Source organism: Fundulus heteroclitus, chromosome 18, assembly GCF_011125445.2.
Source record: "Fundulus heteroclitus isolate FHET01 chromosome 18, MU-UCD_Fhet_4.1, whole genome shotgun sequence".
NCBI classification, from domain to species: Eukaryota; Metazoa; Chordata; class Actinopteri; order Cyprinodontiformes; family Fundulidae; genus Fundulus; species Fundulus heteroclitus.
The window spans coordinates 5,598,678-5,621,527 of NC_046378.1; the positions used below are offsets into that span (position 1 = coordinate 5,598,678).

Here is a 22,850-nt window from a genome sequence, read left to right on the forward strand (position 1 = left end):
ACGTATGGGTGTGCGTTTGTCATTCAGTGCCAATGTGTGGCCCTGTGTGTTTGTGTATTAGATAAATACCATCAAATAAGTAGCATCCTGTCATCAAGACACTGGGATAGTACATGACTGCTAAGACATCAGTAGTGGGCGTGGGAACCTTCTCTGCTGTATTCAGAACCCCTTGGTATTTATTTCTGTCCATTTCTTTTCAGTCCTTCTGCTCTGTCATGATCCAGAGAGAGGCTCTGCTCTGTGCGATGTGGCACCCTGGGATTTTATTTAGAGTTTCAAAGTTCCTACTTTTTAAAGTATAATATTTGATGATCCACATTAAAAATGCACATATATCTACAGCCGGTCTTACCCTTATCTGTATCCTACATAGCTCTGATGTTTCTCACTCACAGATTCAGCAGGGTTCTTGTTGCATTTAGTTGAGCCGTGACCTTTAACACACCCCGTCGTGTTGCTTTATCTCATTTAATAACATGCCTTACTGCAGTTTGAGAACCAGCTTGGTAGGGTGGCTGCTCTCACTAGTCGCGCTGAATTCTGAACATTTCTGAAAGTCATGGTATTCTGACCTGAATGCCATTTAAAATAAATAAATAAATAATCCTGTAAAGTGTGCAATAATTAAAGTAGCTCAACATGTTTTCCTTTGTATTTGGCATTATAAATGTAACCACAACTTTGTTTTATCAATACCATGCAAATCAAGTGCAGGAAACGGCACTATAGTTCAAATGAGTCTGTTTGGGTTTTGACTAGTTTGCATTAGGCAGCTAGTATTCCCTGGAAGGCAGGCACACCTGATTTGAAGTCAGGGACAGGGTATATGGTTACATCGAGACATTTTACCCTAAAGGCTTGGTTAAACCGAAGAACAAACGTCTACTCTACTGTTTTTAACCAGTTTAAAAGAAAATTCAATGGGCTAATCTCGCATCATTCTGTCACATGTGATATGTTGGGTTTTAATTAGGTATGGCAAATTGTTTATATTAGCAGAACTTATTCACCGTCTCATTGCCTCAAAGTTGAATTCCACCATCCATCAATTCATCCAGTCATCCGTTACTCTGTTCATTTATCGGTCTGTTTGTCTCTGTCCATCAAGCCGTCTCTCCATCCGTTTGTCCATCCTTCGATCTCCGGCCGAAATCCTTCCTGCCTTTCGTCTTCCTCCCTCCTGTCCCTGGATTTAGAATGTTCTCTATCTAAGCCTGATCACTGTAGAAGTAAAGTTAAGTCCAAAAGTTTGCACGCCCCTGACAGATTTGCCATTCACGTTGTCTTTTCATTTAATCAACGTTGTTTTCTTTTCATTGGAAGTAGTAAAGTTTGGAGTGACCCAGCTGGAGTCCCAATTTGAACCTCCATAGAGAATCAATGGAGGCATCTAAAGCTCAGCGTGGTTCAGCAGTAGATCAAAACATCTGCTTTTATATTGATTTATTTTTCTTTGGAGCAATGCCTGTCTCAATTCCTATCAGAAAAAAACACATTGAGTGAAAAGGATTGTAAATATAAACTTAGTTAATGCAGTGCTTGTATCTGCTTTGAATTAATAGTGAACTGAATGTTTGCTTTCATAAAACTAGTCAAAAATAAGTAGATTTTTCCTGATATTTGGGTGTGAGCACATAAAACAAGTCATATGAACAAATGGGCTTTGAAAATGGTGACAGGTGTTGGAATGTATTTATTTTCATTCTTTTGGCAGATTTAGTCACAAGAGGTTCATTGACTCCTAAGCGGCTTAAGTGGGAAATTCTAGTGAGGGAAAAAAGTGGCCATGTTCATGTTCCAATAATAGTTATGCATTGTTTCCTCTTTGTCACACTTTATAAAAGATAGATAGAGGGAGGGAGGGGGGGAAGCTGTTGTCTCTTATGGAACAATGCTTTTTTTTCCCCTCTTATTGTTGCTCTCAGAACAGCCGTTGGCACTCAATGCAGTTTAACATCAGGCAGGAAGTTGTCTCTGAACCAAGTCCTCTCAGTGGTTTTATCATCTAATGGATGCAGAAGCAAATGAAGGTAGAGCTTAGACCTAAGCACTCCAGTTATTCAAATAATGCTGTTGTAGAGCGAGGGAACAAGGAAGTATCTACTTCTGTTACAAATGGATCTTTGTCTCCCCCACTCTTGTTTCTGGCTGAAGTCAAACTTACTTACTGGCAACTTATTTTAAAACAATAGACTATGTCTGTTTAAGTCTGTGTGAGCGTACCTACAGTTGTATTTCCTCATCCCCTCTTTCACAGAATCAGATTGGCAATGGCAAAAATTTGCACACGTGTATGCCATAGCTGCAAGGCTTCCTCTTCCCTGGAACTGGAGTATAAATATGAGGCTAATTTGAATAAACCTGTGATTGTGAGAGGAGTTTGCATAGCGTCCAGTTCCTCGGATCAGTTATGACAAACATCAGCTGTGTTTGTCCGCTTTGCTTCCCTGCCTAAAGCTTTAGTGCAGGGCCTTGCACAACTCTTCATACCTCATTAAGTTTTTCCCCATTCTTGGCATCTTACAACAAGCACAGCTTTCAGACATTTCACATATTTAAATGTTTTTTTTTGTTTTTTTACACAATTTCAATCGTGGCGTACCCTTGTTTTTACCCTTGTTACTCGTAGACTCCCAAAATGGTAAATGGCGTGTACCTGTATAGCTCTTTAACTAGTGCGAGGACCCCAAAGCGCTTTACACTACAGTCAGTCATTCCCCCACCTGATGGTGGTGAGCTATGTTAGTAGCCACAGCCGTCCTGGAGCAGACTGACAGAGGCCAGGCTGCCATACATCGGCACCACCGCCAGCAGGCAATTCCCAAGGACACAACTACTGAAATGGTCGGAGCGGAGGGGGGATCGAACCGGCAGTTACAGGACGAACTCCCTAACTCTTGCGCCAAAATAAATACCAGTTCAACCAATTGCCTCCAGAGGTTACTAAATAACAGAGTTCACTAGGGTTGTCACGACACTGAAATTAAAAGCCCAAGCAATACTTTGAAAAAGGCTTGATACCAAGGCTACTGGTTTTGAAGACGCCTGACACTCTCTACCTAAGAGCAGGGAAGTATAAAACCTATAAGTAGAAACTAACTCGGCACTCTTATACAAAAAAGTTTTAAACAGTTGTGAAGAAAACACCCTGGTCATTTTATTCTGTTGCTTGGTGACCTGTGTTTAGATATACAACACACACAAACTGAATTCAAACTCAACCCTTTATTCAACCAACCTTTTACCAAAACTGACAGCTTTAAAGGAAAAAAAAATGAGTGCTCTCTGAACTCTTTGAAGGGGGCGGAGCGTTCCTGGGTCTGTGGTTGTGATTGGTTGGGAGGATGGTAACAACTGTAATATTAACCTACATGGCTAAAAATGAAGTAAAACTGTTATTCTATTGAACTTTTTATTGACCCTTTATTTTTCTATCATCGGTAAACGTCCATTGATCAATATATATTGTTATTGAATATCATCCAGCCCTAATCAGTTAGCTGGGTAGGTTTCTGTGAGGTCCAACTGGTTCCAGGTGGGTTCATCATTTACATTTACCCGTTTTATCATTGGCTTGTAATTCCTTTATAACTAAACTGAAAAGTAATTTAGAGGAGGTGAGTTGGTTATCTTTTGTACCCGATGGAACCATCTGCTGATGGACATTTCCCAATAGTCATTCATACGCACAATATATCAGAGCAGCACCATTTCTGCACCGCAGATATACATCTCTTTGCTTTTACTACTGGCGAGTTTCAGGACGAGAAAGCAGCAGCTGTCTGTTTGGGAGACAGAGCTTGGAAAGGTTTGGAGAAGTGCTTGAAGAGCGCTGAGTGCTGCTCTCCCAAGACTATGACTCCAGAACCATTGTTGCTTTCATGGGAAGTCACCAATATCAGACGAAAGTCGCTAGATTTTCCATTAGTTGCTTTTTTGAGGGGAAAAAAAGATCCCTGGATGGGTCTGAAAAGTCGCCAAATATAGTGAGAAATTCGCTAAATTGGCGAGCCGAATCTGCAGCGCATTTTGAAAACTGGAGCCATGCTTTGCTGACACGACCAGCGGCTACTGATGTCATCACGCTCTTGTGCGTGCAATGCTGTGTTCATGTTCGGCATTGAAAATCACCCACCTCTCTACTCCCTCAGTGATGCGTTTAGGTACCGAAACATAGTAATAGTAATATCATCTTTATTGTCATTGAAACATACATTACATCGAAAATTGTTCTCTGCTTTTAACCCATCACCCTTGGGGAGCAGTGGGCTGCCATGTGCGGCGCCCGGCAAGCGTTCTGGGGTTAAGGGTCTTGCTCAGGGACACAGAGTGCAGGCGCAGGGGATCGAACCGGGTACTTGCATCCTTCTCTGAGTGCAAGCGCGCTACTCTAACCACTAGGCCAACACTGCCCACACACCGAGACGCAGCTCGGTAGGCAATTTGGGGTTAAGTGCCTTGCCCAGGGGCGCATCGACATGTGGCAAGGGGAAGCTGGAATTGAACCCACAACCTTCTGATTGCCAGACGACTACTCAAACCATCAAGCTCCAACGAAACATGGTATCGTTTGATTTTAGGTGAATTGGTATTCTGAATACTGAAGTCGGTACCCATCCCTACACTGAACACAGCGTCCCAATGAAGGAACATGGTGTGGCAGCATCATGCTGTGAGAAGGCTAGTCAGAGTTGATTAGAAGTTGGGTTGTGTCACATAAAAGCAGTCTTGGAAGAAAACCTGTTGGAGACTGCAAATACCTTGAGACTTTGGAGACACGCCTTCCAGAAGAAAATGACCCTAAACAAGCAGCCAGAGCCACAATCATAATGGTTAAGATCAGAGCACATTTGTTGGACTGGTTTTAGTGAAGGTCCAGACCAGTTTAACCAAAAATCTGTGACAGGACTTAAAAATGATCCAGTCAAACAGACCTTGAGTCATTTTTGCAAAGAATGAGCAAGGAGTTCAATGTATGTGCAAAAGCTGGTGGAGACCCCCCTCAGACGTGCTGCTGTTACTGCAGCAAAAGGAGGCTCTACCAGGTGTTACCTTGGGCTCTGAATACTTACGCATGCCACACTTTTCAGATAATTTGTGGAAACATCTTTTATGCATTCAGTCTGTTTTGTTATAGCAGCATATCGTTAGATCGTCTGCTCGTGGACTGACCCCTGTGACCGCGTGTGTGTCCGTGAGAGCCGCTGAAGGTGTGAGCGAGCCGCCCGAAGCTCCAGATCCCGCAGCGGAGAACATGAGCAGCCCCATGTGACCCCAACGCTCCCTCCCAGCCACTGTGTTTGGTGTGTTTCTTTTCTCTTTTTTTTTTTTTTTTTTTTTTTTCTCGGCTCCTCTGTGTCTGTGTGTGTGTGTGTGTGTGTTGGTCTGTGAGGCCAAGCTGGCAGGGCAAGGGCAGCACAAGGGCGGTGTTTGTGCAGGGCACGGGACTGGCCTCGGTGGCACACACATACACAGACCAACGTGCACACACGCTGCCCAAAAAAAAACAGAGGCTTATTGTGGACACATGGCCCAGTCCTGCCCACACACCACAGTCACACATTGTAACCCAATTTTAGACTTCCATTTCTTTCTCACTCAGTCTTTGATTTTTTTTTTTTTTTCAACTTCACTGCATCGACTCGGGTTTATCTGTTCTCTGTGTTTGTCGCCCTTTCATCTGTCCTCTAAGCATCCTTTTATAAGAGACGACCGGTCGTCCTGAATCATCCTCCCCTCCCTCGTTTTTCCACCCTCCTCCGTGAAGGAGGTGGGGAAAAAAATCTTGTAAGCCGGAGTCATGGAGGGATTCGTGTTGACGCTGCATGTTGTTGAGTGTTTCTCCTCGCCGGTATCTGTCAAGTGAATCATGCGCTGCGGAACATCACACTTGCAGATCTGATTTTTTTTTGTTGCAAAACTGCGCTCGGAGACAGAAGCTAAAATTAATTTGCACAGCGCCTTTTATCCAGCGTGTGCAGGGCAACTCGTGTCATCGCTGTTGGTGATGTTAACACAGATTTTAAACGGCTTTATCGTGTTATTCTTGACGGCATCCTTTGTCTGACGAGGGACTTGGGTTCTTGTGAGGGTTAGGCTTGGAAATGGGGAAAATTCACATTGTTGTGTTTCTGGGAACATTTGTAGTCACAAGTTGCAAGTCAGATGAATCTCGAGAAGTAAATGACAAATATTTATCTGTCTCCGGACAGATAAACATTTGTCCTTGTGGTTATTCGCTCAGCCTATTTCACCTGTGTTACTTCACCAGATATTACTTATGTCCTGTTTCTGTTTGAATGTTCAAGTAAAGTCCCTTTTCTGGCCACCATTTCTCTTTTTTTTCTTTTTTTTTGCTCATTTAATCCTTGATAATAGATTAGTACGGTCTTGGGGCATCATTGCGTTATCTAATTGGATCTTTGATACTCGAATGTTGTTTTCCCAGTTAGAAACAAATTGCGGTCTTAACCAGGTTTGCATATTTTACTGCTGTGCTGCAGTTTACACCAGTTGTTCAGAGATACAGCGAGACCAACCTTCGATAGTTACATCAATGAAATCTGTGCAAAACAAAACTGTACACTCAAAGACAAGTTGAGGAAAGGCTCAGTATTTTTATTTTATTTAGACTTGATTCCGATTAGATTTTAGAGCAATGTCACAATATGTTAAAAATATGTGAACGGTATTCTTTTGAACAAACTCCAACATTGCTTTGATTTCATTGGTATGATCTATTTGTGGCAATGCATAAAACTGAAAGCACTTTCATAGCCAATGGAGAGCTGATTGATGACTTTTTTCTCCCTTTTAATTCAATTTAATTAAAACAAAAATGTCTTCCTGGAAATGATCGTCTGGCATTATGGAAACTTGGTTTGAAATTTCTGCGGTATTTGAGGGAGTTGCTCTGAGCAGAAGACTGTTGCTTGGAAACTGATTTCAAATAACGAAAGCTGCCCTGTTCTGTTTTTCAGACGTGCCAGACGTGTATGTGTGTGTGTGTGTGTGTGTGTGTGTGTGTGTGTGTGTGTGTGTGTGTGTGTGTGTGTGTGTGTGTGTTCCTTTTCTACATCTCATTGAGCCTTTATAACACCGTCACATGGAAACATCTATCATTAGCTTCTCTGCAGGTGTTTTCCAATTGTTGTAAGAACCCAGTGTCTTGCTGGGAAAATATATTGGGGGGTTTAAAACACAGATTAAGGCAGTGACTTATATGTAGACAAGCTCTTACAAAGTAAATGCAGAAAGAAAAGACCGTATTAAGTTCCCATTTTTATTTCTCAGCTTAGTGGTTATAGCTTGACTGCAAACTAGCATTAAAAACACTTTGCTGAAAAAATACTATTTTCATTTCCTTTTACATAAAAATGCACAACCCCAAAAGAAAAAGGCCTAAAGTGGAAGTCTCCTGTACTTGGTGAATAGTCTAGTCATCCTGTTACGTGACTTGAAGCAAAGGTACACCTGTAGTTCCTCTGCGCTGTCTTAATTGCTCGTTACGGTCCCAGCGCAGACTTGCAGGTCTGCCATCTCCCTGCTAGAGCGCTTCATCATGATGTCATGGGCTGATGCACTTTGAAGGCCACAGCTGTCACATGGGTTTTCTCAGAGAGGGTTATTAAAGAAGATTTAGCTTTGTTTAGATCTGGTCTTTCAGCTTGTCGCCTGCGCCGTAACAGTGCCCGTCTAGCTCAGATGTAATGAGTGTCACAGGGGATTAATGCTGAAGCAGGAATAGCCTCTCTGGTAAAGGTTTACCGTAACGGACGTAAGTGTAATGCATGAGGAAGTTCGTTGCTCAGAATGAAATTCTTGAATAATTAATGTACAGAATTGCGATGTTATAGTGTGAATGCAAAGTCGCAGGTTGTCTCGGGCTTTATTTCTCCAAGCCTTACTTGGAGAAATGATAGAACGTGACAGCTGAAACAAATCTGAAACCGATTTTAGCTAAGCTTTGCCTGTTTGTGTGTCCTTTCATATTTTTTCTATCTATTCTGATGATTTTATATCTGTGACTCTACATCACAGCCACCCCTTAAAGCCAGTCGTCTAAAAAGCATTGCCAATATAAGAGTAAATATACAGTATTTAGTCCAATAATAGAAACATGAGTAATGTTTAAAATGCTCTCTGCTTTTAAATCTGTGACTGCATAGAGTCAGAGCTCCAAGCATGCAAATATTGCTCTGAAATTAAAGTACTTGTAGCCCTTTTGATAAATCTCTAAAGCAGTTGCATGTAAAGGGAAATGGTACAATCTAATCTGATTTTAAGTCAAGTACCTTTATCATCGGACAGTTGGGGGAATACAGGCATGGCTGTGGCAAAAACACTTAGTTACACACTAGATCAGTTATGAAAAACGAGCTAATTCAAAGATAAGGTTTAATGCAACAGGGAATGAACTTGTCAGGAAGTTTAAAAAAAGAAATTAATATTGCGCAATTGTTGATCATACGCTAAAAATATTTTTTCATCACAGTCCAAGCTATGAACACAGTATTTATTTTTGAGTTCTTACCTTCATCAAGTCACCTGCTGAATCACTTCCTCCGCATGTAGCCAACTTCCACAGCACTCTGCTAATGATCGTATTATTTGATTCAGATTTGCCAAAGGCATCTAAAAGCTTATTTTTTTTCCTGCTTATTGCAGAAATTATGGAAGTTTTTCGTCCAAAAATACAAGGTTAGAGATCAGAACTCTGACTCAGTGACGCTAAAAAAAACAAATCATGTCTGATTTAAAATCTTGTGATTCATCTATAAAACACTAAATATTCTTGGTCTTAAATTCACATTTCTAATGGTTGCTTAATGGTTTCTTTTAGTTATGAACCATCTTGACCCTTCAGGTCATCAGAGACCTGCTCACTAAAATCTACCCAGGACCAGATTTAAGCAATGAAGTGCAGTATTCACTTTCTATGCTCCACATAAAACCCTGAAATGTGCAGAAACGGTTGACATCTTTAAGTTAAGACATCAGTGTTTACTGCAACGTGTAAAGGCAAAGCCTGATTTTAGTTTCTTTTAAATCGGTTATGTCCTAACTTTACATTTTACTACCACTTTCACTGTATGCAAGAGCTACATTTAAACTTTTTAAAATTGTTTTGAACAATTTAAATGTTCTCTAAAACAAGGGTTGCCTTTAATCATGGAGAAATATTATTTTTTATGACTTTTATACATCAGAAATTATCCATGTTTTTTCTCACTAATAATTTAGAAATGTCTGTTTTTTGCTTTTTTTGCCAAAATGTACTTCCTTGTGGCCAATAATTTATTTTATTTAATCTACAATGACTGTCATACATATTTTTCAACATCTGAGAACTCTTTAGTTTTGTCAGGCTGAAAAAAGTTACAATATGAGGTGAGACCCAATTTAATCATCTCCTATAATTATTATCAATCTTGTTTTGGAGCAATATCTGGATCATAAAAGAAACTTTTCAGAGTCTTTGATTCTAACGTCATGTCATGTTTTATTGTACCATTCAGCCTCATTTTCAAAGACAAGTTGGCTTGTTTATTTCTTGTTTCCACCAGTCCTTTTAATTTGTCTTTTGTCTCTTAATCTTGCTTGGGTTGGTGCCATCCCATGTATGAAAACCTTTGAAACCTGGGAAAAACCAACAAATCTCAATTGGGAGGGTCTGGAATAGATATGATCTGCATTTCTACTGATTCAATCAGAGATTGAAAACTTAATTTTGGAATAAGATACAGTTTAATTGGAGGTTTAATAATTATTTTTGATAAATCTTTTGAGATGTTCACTCCTAAATATTTATTGGGCACTAATTTCCAATATAGGCAAATCTTCAAGATTATGTGCTGGCATGGTTTGTAATTGAAATTTAATATACAAGTCTTTTGGATGTTTAATCTATAGCCCGATACCGAGCCAAAGGCATCTAACAATGTTCTGATCATTGAATACCAGTGATATTGTTCTTCTGCATAATCTCCCCTCACTCAATGATTCAATAAATGATCAATTAAGTTTCATACGGCCCCATTTTTATTCTTACTTTTGGTTTAATTATATAGTTATTTAAAAGGTTGTATTCAAGTAGTAGCACAGATGTGAACGCTAACTACACCAAAACAAAGAACATGTTGGTCTTTGCTTTCTTAATTTTCCTCGGTATAATCTTTGACCCATTTCATTTGTATTTATATTTATGCATTTCCAAGCAATTTCGTCTCGTATCGGGCTGGATTTATATTTACAGTCGGGAGCCTGTTGCTCTATGCTGCCATTTATTTGCCAGCCAGATTGGAAACCTACATTTTAATTAAATGATTTTTATTGCACTTCATGTCTTTTAATGGAGTCTTAATAGCGTTTGCCTTCTAAGCACGTCCTTTGTAATTTGTATTAGTTTGGTTTGACATTTTTGTCTGCAGTGTTTGCAACCATTCCTAAGAGATTTTGCTTTTGCCCCGAAAGACCTTCTTGTTGTGCATGTCCTCTGAGTTCTGTGTCAACGTGTTTCTGCTGAAACCAACGCTGTGGTGCATTTAAAGTGTTTAAACATACATGTATCTGTCAGGAGTCCACATGAAAGGATTATGATGATCTGAAGTACAGCTGAGTAAATGATGCTGAAGAGCCAAGGTTTTGATTTTGTGCAACCTTTTTTTTTTTTATTTATGAATGACTGGTTGGGAAATTTTCCCTGATGACCATTCGTCACTCACTTCCTGATGTGTGTCATTGTTTCCTGTCTGAGCTGGGTGTTTGTCACTGGGCCACTGTAGAGGAGTTAGCTTCGTTGTCTGGATCCTTTTTTTAATTTGTTTTTTTTTTACAACCCCAAATGCACACAGATTCCTTCACGCTCTCTTTGACTTCAATCATGTTTCTCAGATGCAGACTTAGAATGTGTGAGATGCTAGGTTTGTTTTTCTTTGTTTTTGTTCCCTTACCAACGATGATGTGCACTTTGTTTGAAGGTTCCTGGAAATTTGGTGGTAAAATGAATAACTAGAAATTGGACCAATAAACAGTTTTTGAATGGGGAAAAACAAAATCAAAGCGACAATCTAGACAAATGTCACATGCGGCAAAAAAGTGAAGGGTTAAAATTGCACCTTCTACAAACGGCTATTCATACGAGGTCGTGCTGAACATGTCGCTGACTCTGACTCCTTGCTAAAAGTTAAAACGACCGGTATGACAGCATGTTTACCTTCTCCAGCCGCCACCACGTACATACTCCTAAATACGGTGAGAAACGGGCCCTCCATGGCGGGTGACTCACATCCAGACGACACTTCAACCGCAGAGCACACAAACCTCAGCTGACCGCTTATTCATCCTCCAGCTCAGCGCATGCAGGTTTCAACAGAATATTTTGCTTTCAGATGCACCTGTTTGCACATTGGCCTGATGTAGGTACGTATGGCGTTTTCTGTGTGAGCGTAAAAGTACCCGCCGCCGCCTGTATGAGTGTATGAGTGAGTGTCGGCCTTTGCCTCCTGCGTGTCTTCCTAGATGAAACATTTTGTGTATGAAACGTGCATGTGAAGTTGAGCTTCACCTATGTCTAATTGGGGTTTGAGAAGCAGGGAGTTTCATTTCGTACCCTTGTGGTTAATGGCTGAAAGTGAAACCAGGTTAGTGGCGGTGGCACACAAATATAGCTGCAATGAGATTTTTACTTGAAGTGTTTTGTTTTTTTCATTTGGATTGTTCTGATAACACCGTCAAAATAATGTTTTTTTTTTTCTATACTGATCTATTCAGTTTATATATTTTGTATATGTTGAGACCTCTAAAGATGTCTAGACAATCCCAAGTTAATAAGTTTTTAAAAATTCAGCTTTTAACTTGAGTACATTTATTTTTATGCAGGGGAAAAAGTATAAGAAATGATTGTTTTTAAGATAATTATTGGTACCTCTAACAATTGTTTCTAGGAACTTTCAGTTAGTGATCCATGGCGTTATGTTTATTGTCTATGGAGATGACCCGTATCATCTGTGAATTGGCACTATGTAAATAAAATTTAACTGAATCAGCTGGTCACTCAGCTGGATAAAGGCCACTTTATGGAAATAGTCTTAAGCAATGGAAATAGTTGAACTGGTTGGTCGAAGAGGTAATAAAGACAGCTTTATGTCTCATTGTTAAAGAACTGCAACGAAGAGTGCCACCTTGGGGTTATCATGCCTCCATGAAAATCGTTAAATCTCTACATGATAGCCTGTTGTCTAGGGATGATATCACAAAAAACCTTTACTGTCCTACCATGACAAACATAAATATGGGGTATTGGGCTCGATACCAGCATCAAGTACTCGTAATTGTAAAAGCAACCAGATACTCTGAACCGGTACCGATTTTCCTCCTGGGCTGGGCTACGCTGCAGCTCAAAGGCTAGATACCACTCTATACCAGGTAGTGGTGATATACACCAGGAGATTTGTTTGCTGACCCTCCATAAGAAATAGGAGAGAAGATAACTGAATCTGTGACCGAATTCATCACCCTTGATGGTCAGTCGTTTTCAGTGGTCAATGCTATTGTTAAGTTATTTGTGATCTATAAGTATCGGTTTATCAATTACTCAGTATTGTTACTTGGAATTGGCAAGTATCTGAACTGAAGTACTCATACTTATACTTAGCAGGATACCCCTACTCTAATAAGACTTTAACTGGAACGGTGAGATGGATCTATAAATGTTTAAAGATTGTGTAAAATAACGACAGCATGTTGTGGCCAATAACTTTGCAACTGCCAGTTTAGTTAAAAGTATATCCTTAAAGCCCCAGTGTGTAAGATCTATTCTCATCTATTGGTGAGCTAAATTAATTACAAACGACCGAGAAGCACACTCTGGTGCATCAACATTAAGCGTGTAATTGCTACTACGGAAGCTGCAGAGTGTCATAATGTGAAAATGTCAACATCCTGCACAAGTTCAAGTGTCAAAATAAATAATGAAACACGTGGAAACTGTCTCGGATAAATACAGTGGAATGAAGCTTACGGTCGCCTGCTGGTATGACGTCTGTGAAGAATAAGGGCAACTAATAACTTGCAACAGAGCTTGTCTCGTGTTCGCTATACAAACAAACTAGCCGTCTCTGCCAGGAGGACAGAGTAGGCGCTGGACTACTCACCATTATATTTAATCAATTTACCTTTCTAGCAGAAAGCCTGTAACCTCTGCATCTTTTTTGAACCCTCGCTCCCTCATGAATTGTCTCCACCTGGAAATAATAGCTACGCCGATATAGACTCATGTTTTCTCTGTTATTACTTCTTTTTCGTTTCTCGGTTACTTTCTCTTCCATCTCGCTGGGCAAAGAGTGTGGATGGTCATCCGTTTTAGCATAAAACGGCAAATAAAATGATTTACGGACATCTTTGCTTGCTTTATGCTCCTTCTCCACCTACAGTATGTGTTCATATACAAGTAAAACACCCTACGGCTAACAAATTTGTCCCCTTTCAGCTACTGTTATCACCACTGACATCTTCCATTGGGTTCATTTATATCTATGTATTTCTAAACTACTCATCACCCCCCACACACACACACACACACACACACACACACACCAAATAAATGTGCTCTATTTAGAAATTAGGGATTTCAAATTTGTTAAATTATTCTGCTGCAATGACAAACTTATTTTTGTTTACAGCATTTTAACACATCTTTACCATGGCCGGCAACAAATGGGACCAGCAATGGTTTTTCATCTACTCGTGAAAAGCTGTGCTAAATCAAGCTACAAGAGTTATTTTTTTTTAAATCTTTGGAAATAAACACAATCACACACACAATCTTTCCCAGAAGTGGAAACGCTGACTCAGGTTGCCCTATTGTGTATCTGCGCAGTCAGTCATGGTCGTACAGTGGCTGTGGTGGAGAGGTGAAGAGGCCTCTGGTCCTCTTTTTGTCAATCCTATTTTTAGCTAAACATGTCATAGGACCCTTAATCAGAAACCACAACTGCTTACACACACACACACACACACACCATTTGTTTAACACCCCCCCCCCTTTTCCTTCTTGTCTCTTTTTTTTTCAATCACTTACACATGAAGACACGTGGACACACTCAGTCCATTGTAGTGAGGCTCACAGGACTTTACTGTCACACACAGAGACAGCTTTAGGGAGAGAGTGCTGTGTAACGCCACTGTTTACTGTTTGATGCATCTGCGCATGAAAGCCATCAAAACATGCCTCTTAGTTCAGAGGAAGCAAAGACTCACTTTGTCTTTATGAGCTGTGGTATTAGTGAAGTGTGGACTGTATGTCAGAGGTTACATGGATGCTTGTAGATTACATTCGCCCTCCTTGTTTACTTGTTGTCTAGCTCTTACACTTATGATGACAAATCAAAGATGACTTACTTACTTACAGAAATCTTAGAACAGAAATGGCAAAGATGCTTTGAATTAGTTTTGCCTCAGGGGTTGTTAACTAATCCCCTTATCTCTGGAAGTTTGCACAGAAAACACAAGAAGCAAGTGGCTGACTGTATCCTTTCCCTCTCCTGTGTTTGTTGCCATATGAAACGGTCTCTTCTTCCTGATCTTGCAGAAGCACTCGTTCTCCTCTAATCCTCCCGCTGAAACCGGACCCGCACAGCCGTGCTCTGGCCGTCTGCCAACACATCCTCAGCGACCCCGCTTACCTGTCCACGTACAGACGGAGCGAGTCAGCGTCCCAGCTGTACTGCCTTGCAGATTTAGACGCACCCCATGAACGTTGTCACATTTTGTCACAGTGCAAATGGATTGTATTGGGGTTTTGATGTGATGGACCCACAGAAAGTAGGTCATAATTGTGCCCGAGAGGAAGAAATTATTGTTTTCAAAATTCTCGGCATTACTGCTATTACTACTCCTTTATTCTGATTCCCCTACATAAAATCCGGTGCTGCCAATTATCTTCAAGAGTTAGGTAACTTGTAAATAGAGTCCACCTTAGTATAATTTAATCTTGGTATAAATCCAGCTGGCCTCGGGGTTTTTTTGTAGGGATGAACTGATATTAATATCTGTCATCATTATTGCTGTTATGGTCAGTGATCCATATTTACCAATATAATCTATGGAAGGATAGATGGAAAGGAAATATTTCCATACCCTTTCAGCACCGTCAATTATCACGGCGTCATCATCACTGTCACGTGCCCAAACAAATGCCACACGGCCGAGCTTTGGACTTTTCTCTGGACTCTTCATTCCGACGTCTGAAGGTCTATGGCACGTTTACAGAACGGTTATAAATAAGGCATGTCTATCAACACAAACCAACAGCCCGAAAATGGAGAGAACTAAAGGGAGAAGGAGCCCAGGCACTCTCATGGTCACTCGGGGTGAGCTTCAGTGATCCACAGCTCAGGTGGGGTAATCTATTGACAGGACAGCTGTTAGGTTTGTGCTCCACTACTGTGACCTTGATGGAAGACGCAGTTGTTGAAATCAAGTCATAGACGGGGGGGGGGGAAGAAGGTGCTCTGGTCAGACCTAAAGCGCATAAACTAAAACTGTGGTGAATGGCAGGAAACTAAGACTGTGCATCACCGTTAACATGTCATCCCCATGATGAAACAACGTGGTGGCAGTATATTGCTATGGGGAGGCTTTTGTTCATCAGATACAGCAAAGCTGATCAGAGCAGAGCGAAAGACAGACAGAGCTGAATACAAGGAATAAAGCCTGTGAGAGATGACAAAAGACATGAGACTGGGGCGGAGGTTTACCTTCCAGCAGGACAAGGATCCTAAATTTACGGCCAGAGCTGCAACAGAACAGTTTAGACTTACGTTCATTCGTGTGTTCTGATGATCTATTAAAAGTCCAGACCTAAATCCAGATACAAGACCACATCCAGTTTATCTCCAGTCCGACTGAACTAGAGGTATTTTGTAAAGAATGGAAATGCAAAGTTGATAGATACAGACATATCCCCAAAACTCCTTCAGCTGCAACTGCAGAGAAAGAGGCTTGATATGCATGCACACAGACCTTTCGGATTTTTATTCATTTCACCTTTAATATTTATATTTTGAAAAGCATTTATCACTTTGCCCCTCTTTGCATTTGTACACTACTTTGTGTCAGGGCCCATGTCATAAATCCTGATGGAATACACAGAGGTCTGCAGTGTAATGTGAGTCAGTAGAAGGCTGCTGGATCTACATTAAAGGCAGCGCTGTAGATACCGAGAGCAGCTCACATGTGCAGACGTGCCGGCACATGTTTTGGCTCATCCTTCCCAGACAAACGCACGGCTGTCAAAGTTTCACACAGACGGGGAGTCGAGTTACCGCTCCGGTTTGTGACTGGGCACCTTTTGTGACAGGTTTGAATGGCCGATTGTGTTGCGTGCGTCCAGGTCGGTCCGTCTGTATGTGCTTCGCAGCTGCAGAAGCATTCCTGTGTAGAAAGTGCCGTTTCTACGTCCATGTCCTTTCCTATTACCCGCTTAAACTGCAAAGCCCTTTTCTTTTTTTCTTTTTTTTTGAAGTAGGATGTTCTGACAACAAACCGCTGTTTGAACAGCACACAGACTCGTAAGCGTTGTTTTTTTCCATTTGCATGGCCGATGATGGTAAGTGCCCCAGATTGTAGCTTCAGATGCACCACAGCCATCGCCGCGTTCTGGAGCTCATCTGCTGCTTGCTCGAGCACTTAACTCAGAGGGAGAGCAGCCCATTAGAGGCAATCAGGTCTGTCATTTTCCTAATGGGCAGATGGAGCTAAAATGGAGACGGACTTGTGGACTAGTGGAGGAGCGATACGGATGACGGCTAGAAGACGAAGGCCAGGACTGCAGGTGGTGGTGGTGTGATGGTGGCGCTGTGGTCGAGGCTCCGGCTGAAACCAGGCTGTGGGCTGTTTTTTCAACCAGCACCTGGGAAGCCACTTACCATGTGCCACCCCCCCCCCCCCCCCCCCCTCTACGCAGCTGCCATGCTGTGTGCATGTTTGCTTGTCCACAGGTGACCATTGAGGTCTTGAATTACCCACTTTCGCTGCAATTTTTTTTTTCTTTCTTTCAAATTTCACAAGCGAAGGACCGCAGAATGATTGCGTTCTACACAAAAGGCTCTGATGGAGATCAGACGCGTTTGTTGCTGGATGACACAACGTTAGGCTGCCTCAGTGACGCTTAAAGAAGCCGTGTGTTCAGTGTCCTCAGCCTGTCGGGCTTTTGGTAATTACCTTGGCAGCAGCCCGTATGTGGGCCTGTGTTCGAGGAAACAGAGGGCTCTTTTCCGTGCGCGCCGCCCTTCCAATAACTTTTGAGTGTTTTCACCGAGTGTGCGTCTGTTTTCTGTTCAGGGGGGGGCAGATTGTCAGATGAGGGCAAAGGCAGGCTGAACTTTTTGTTCTGTTTGCTTAGTGGGCATTCCTCTGAGCACTGGACCCGGTCCAGATGAAATCCAAGCGCTTCCCGCTGGACTCGGCACAGTGCTGCCCTCACAGGGACACAGCGGCACAGTTTGTGCTCGTTCGGCTTCTTGTAAATGAATGTGGGAGGTCCAAAAACATCTCTGACTGCTGCTATGTTTGTTTGTTTTTTTGCCTTGTTTGTGCCCAGTCTTAACAGCATCGTGCCATCTTGTCTGGATTTATCACTCGGTGTACTACTGTGCCCAGTTACTCATCATTTTTTTGCGAAAGAGCTCGTGTGTCATAAGATTGGATGAAGAGCATCTTTAAGTCTTGTCAAAGGTGGGATTTCAGTCTGGACTTTGACTGGGTCACTTTCAACACATGACAATAAATGAGTGTATTTCTGACAATCCAGTGAAATTATAAATCTAGCACATACAAATATATATATATATATATATATATATATATATATATATATATATATATATATATATATATATATATATATATATATATATATATATATTAGGGCTGGGCAACGATTAAAATATTTAATCGCGATTAATCGCCCTGATTAATCGCGATTAATCGCGATTAATCGCATTGTATTTACAAACTCCAAGAATGAATTCAAAAGTAGTGTAAAGAGAACTTTTATTTTAATGTTCTGCTGCCATATGAACAAAAGTGTTGTAACATTTGTAGCACTTATTTTATACTGGATATTTTCAACCCATCTATTGAATTTAGTGCACTACTTGATCTTTTCTTCATAAGAGAACAGCAAGCACTGCAGCCAAAATATGGCCTTTTTTGACCTGCTGTATATTAGCCAGTCCCTAAGCTTGATGTATCATGAAACTGTTGACCTTTTGGGTTTTGTGGTTTTTATTTTATTATTACAATGAAATAATAATAATAATAATAATAATAATAATAATAATAATAATAATAATAATAATAATGTTATGTTCAGTGTTTTTTCGCTAATCCACCTCTTATATATTTCAATCCTTATGTAATTTTGTCTGTGTTGTGTGCACCTGCCTGTTGCTTTAATCCTATAAATTTCCCCGTCGTGGGATAAAAAAGGATTAGCTAATGTTATCTTATCTTAAATAACACTTTTTAATATATGTACTGGGTTCTTTCAAGGTCTTAATTACATGTTATGTGTGGGCTCCAGTAACATCCACCCATCCATCCATCCATCCATCCATCCATCCATCCATCCACTGATCTACCTGGATGTTCCCTGGAGGACTGAAACGCCTCAGTCAGAGACGTCTGTGGGTCTGTCGGGGCAATGACAGAAGTTTCATCTCCTCTCTCCGTTTCTGTGGCTCAACGTTTTCATGTTTTTTCACGTGCTTAGAGAAATTTGTTGTGTTTCCACTGAAATGAACCGGCTTTTTACAAAACATACAGCTTGATTTCATTTACGGTATTAAAATAAAGCCAAACGGTGCTACTTCCTCTGTTCATGTTTTTTCGCTGCTGCGGTCTCTCTCAGCTGTTTCTTTGCTAAGTTTGTGTGAGAGCTGAGTGGGCGGGCCAGGCTGAGCCTGCGTGCTGATTGGCTGGCGCCGCTGAGCCATGTACGAGAGGGGAGGGGGAGAGTGCTGCCGTGACAGCGCGCTGCAGTCAGCGCGCCTGCTGACTGACACTGACTGAAAGCATGGAGCAACATGCGTTAATGCGCGATAAAATAAATATCGCCGTTAATAGTCTAATGAATTAACGCGAAATTAACGCGTTAACTTGCCCAGCCCTAATATATATATATATATATATATATATATATATATATATATATATATATATATATATATATATATATATATATATATATATATATATATATACACACAATTTTTGTATCCACCCATGTGCAGCGGCTGAGTTTGCGTTGCTGTTCTCGGTTCTTCTTCCATTTCATATCTTTTTGAGAAAACCAGTCATATCCTTTTTCTAAGCAGTTTCATGCTTGGCCGTTGCTTTAATTCAACGCTGAGCTTGTTCCAGACCTCAGCACCACTTATTGAAATGCACATTCTTTTCATGTTTGTTCGAGCACATATTATTTTTTAAATTTAGGTTTCCCTGAATACCCTCCTCTCTCTCTGTCTCTCTCAACGAAAAGTTTGTGTACGTTGTCTGGTAGCTGTTTATTTATGGCATTTCCCCCCCCCCCCCTTTTTGTGACGTGTATTTTTATTTTTATTTTTTTATTTCTCGTCACTACATACGGATAAAAAAAATAATATTATGGGGGTAGGCCACTACAGCAAGGGACCAAAGAAGACACCTTTAGCTGAGGAGGTTGGCTGCATAAAAACTCCTTCGGTTTTCTGTCAGAGGAGTCTTCGGCTGTCAGGCGGCGGCAGAAAGGTATTCTAGAGCCGGTTGAGGAGGTGAAGGCTCTCCACCATCAAAGTGCGGAGAAGGACAAGAGGATCGCCTACCTGGAGAACAGAGTTTCTCACCTGGAGCAATATACAAGAATCAATGACGATATCACCGGGCTACGGATTAAACCCCAGTCATATGCTCACGCTGTGACCGCTGACAGAACCAGAGGAGCTGGACTGAGTCCACGTGACAACACGGCTAAGTTTCTCCAGTCTTGTGGGATCGAAGGCCGAGGGGGACTGGGGTCTACATCAATCGACATCTGATCAAGAGGAGGGCTGGAATCACCAGGAGGGCCAAGATCCCAGAGAAGCCATGGAGAATCCAGCCTACGTGGATGGCAAACGTCCGTTTATTAAATCATATTCAAAATACTTTGATTGTTTTGGGTCATTTTCCTGCTGGAAGGTGAACTATACATTTGGGTTTATACTGAGCTTAAAGTAATCGCAGGTTGACTTTATATTTACCATGAGTGTGAACTTTTAAGGCAGTGGTTCCACTGGATTTTATTTTGAGGCATAAAGGAAAATGGGGCAAAAAATTACTCCATAATATTGTGCTGATATCCAAATTTTTGTTGTCCTTCTTTTACTCTTTTCAACCTTTTCTTCCCAAAAACATTAAATTACCTGAACTACTATTTCCGATCAGTCTTTCGTAATCAGCAGGATCGATCGTTAACGAAAACTGCAAAAAAACAAATGTGGAGCTGTCTACGTCGTTCGCTTTCCTTTTCAGCTCAAAACAAAATGCTCAAGCCTACTCGTGTTTTGATTATTTTTTTTTTATATATCCTCGTTGTTTCTCCAGGTCCTTATGGTTGAGGTGGCGTTAGGTGACCCCTGCCATGCCTCCTGCCATGACGGACCTCCTGGACATATGGGCGAACGACTCGCCCCTGGCCGGACACGCTCCGGACCAGATCACCATGGACTTCCTGCTGCCCACTGGCATCTACATCCAGATGGATGTTCCCCGCGAGGCCACGATCAAACACATCAAACTGGTGAGTGTCCCTGGCCAGAACGCTCAATCTCTGACGACGAGTTGCTCTCAAAGCCAAAACTATAGGCTCAGTTAAGCTCCCCCCTTACATCCAAAGCCCGTATACGTCACAAGGCGAAACATAGGCCCAGACGAGGTTGAAATCAGACGGTTAGTCAGACATGATCCAATACTTGTTTTCACTGTGCTGATTCCTGTGGTCAGCGTTGTGTTTTTTTTTTTTTCTACTGTCAGCATTTTTACTCTAAGCATAAGTATCGGGGAGCTTTAAAGAGACAGCGACTGATGTCTCATCTGCTGGCGGTAAAGGAAAGCTGTTTTCCCGCAGCTACACCCATAAAGGGATGTCTAATGACAAAGTAGCGTCCGATTTCATCTTACTCTGAAATGAATATGTTGCGAGGAATCAAAAAGCTTTTTCTTTTAAATTCATAAAGGACATGCAGAAGGAAAAGGGGGGGGGAGGGTCGGTTTGGCCAGAGGCTGTAATATTTCTTTGATCATTGATCAAATGATGAAAGTATTTCTGCCTGCAGAGGTCAAGCAGCTGAGATGAGCCAAAATTCTGCTTGACTGGCGTTTATTCATTAATGATAAGGAAGGCTCCCCTGAAGGCGCACGCTCATGTTAAATCTGAGGCGTTTTAGCTGTCGTAGAGCGGTCGACGTTTCGCTGTTTTTTTTTATCCGAACTTACCTGTTTTGACAGCCCACCCCGTCATCACGCTGTGGGGGCAATAAGCTCATGATTCTTGTTAACACTGGTCCGATTGAATCACCCATTGAGCTTACCGGTATCCTTTACTCACATCTGTTCCTGGTTGGGAAACACATGAGTTACTCAAAGGGTATGTGCGCTTCTCTTTGTCGTCATTGTAGATTTAGTGGGCCCAATCGTGAAGCAGGTGCAAGCACGAAGGTTCCCGTCTTAAATCGGGACTTCTTTCTTCGTCAGCACCCTGCCAGTCGGCCTTGGTTTTAAACATATTTCCTTTGACACCGGCAGCTTCCAGTTTGTTACAGGCTTGAGTTTTGCTGGATCGTGGACTGCTCCTGAACATCCTAACCGGTTCCTTTTCCTCAGAAGGGGACCGTTCAAGGCAGATGGGGGAAACCTAGACTCTGTTGCGTGCTCTGAAAAGAAAAAAATGACCCTAAACACGCATCAGAAATGACTTCGGAGTTGACAAAGTAGCTTAATGTTAGGCTGTTAGAATGATCCAGACCTCAATGGGATTAGGGAAAACTCACAATAAATTCAAACCTGTGCATCCAGTTCTAGTTTTTAAATATCATCCAAGTTGTTCATTCATTCATCCCACAGTGGAGAAAAAGAAAGGGTTCACGTTAGTCTTTTAAAAGGCCCAAATAAATGCAGTTTAAGCTCATGAGTGTATGTGAACAGTATTTAAATGTTGTTGAAGTTCAGTGATGCTTCCCATTTGAGGAAAACCAATTGATGATTTATGTAATTTGACATCAACCTACCAACAAATGTCAACTTTATTTGATCTTTTATTTCTAAATCTGGTTACTTTTTTTATTGGGTGCAGCAAAGTGTTTTTTTTATTTATTTATTTTTTAAAGCTCCTGAAATCTCTTCGGTAAAAGTCTGTATTTCTTCTCCCACTCAGCTCTTATGGAAGCAGGCTCAGAACTTCCCCCTGTTTTCCTCCCTTGGCGAAATGGAGAACCACATGTTCGAATGTGTCAACCAGGCGGCTGTGCACGAAGAGCTGGAGGACGAATCCCGCCGGCTGTGCGACGTTCGGCCCTTCTTGCCTGTCCTGAACGTGGTGACCCGCAACCGCGGACGACCTGAGCGCCAGCTGGACTCCAAAATAGGAAAACTCATCGGGAAAGGTAAGGCTACGCTGCATGTACGGGTTTTCCTTTCAAGCGGCAGGTGAGTGAACCCGCCACAGCTCCTGAGCGACTCACTGACTGCCTCAGACGTTTTCAATGAGGGGAAGTCTGATATGTTGGTAAGTAGGACAGCAAGCGTTTTCCCTGCACCCTGCAGATCTG

At 41.5% G+C, this 22,850-nt stretch overlaps 1 protein-coding gene across 5 annotated transcripts in view; it reads left to right on the plus strand.

Annotated features, from left to right (window-relative positions):
* Nucleotides 1-22,850, plus strand: part of pik3cb (phosphatidylinositol-4,5-bisphosphate 3-kinase, catalytic subunit beta) — a 72,404-nt gene that overhangs the window by 21,454 nt on the left and 28,100 nt on the right. For 4 of the 5 annotated variants that reach the window (XM_036149684.1, XM_036149683.1, XM_036149685.1 and 1 more), the window contains 2 exons: nt 20,629-20,824; nt 22,457-22,685. In XM_036149684.1, coding sequence (XP_036005577.1) covers nt 20,666-20,824; nt 22,457-22,685 — 388 coding nt within the window. In that variant the 5' untranslated portion in view covers nt 20,629-20,665. Of the gene's footprint in view, nt 1-13,726; nt 13,782-20,628; nt 20,825-22,456; nt 22,686-22,850 lie in introns of those variants that run through there. The other variant, XM_021316859.2, reaches the window with a different exon arrangement.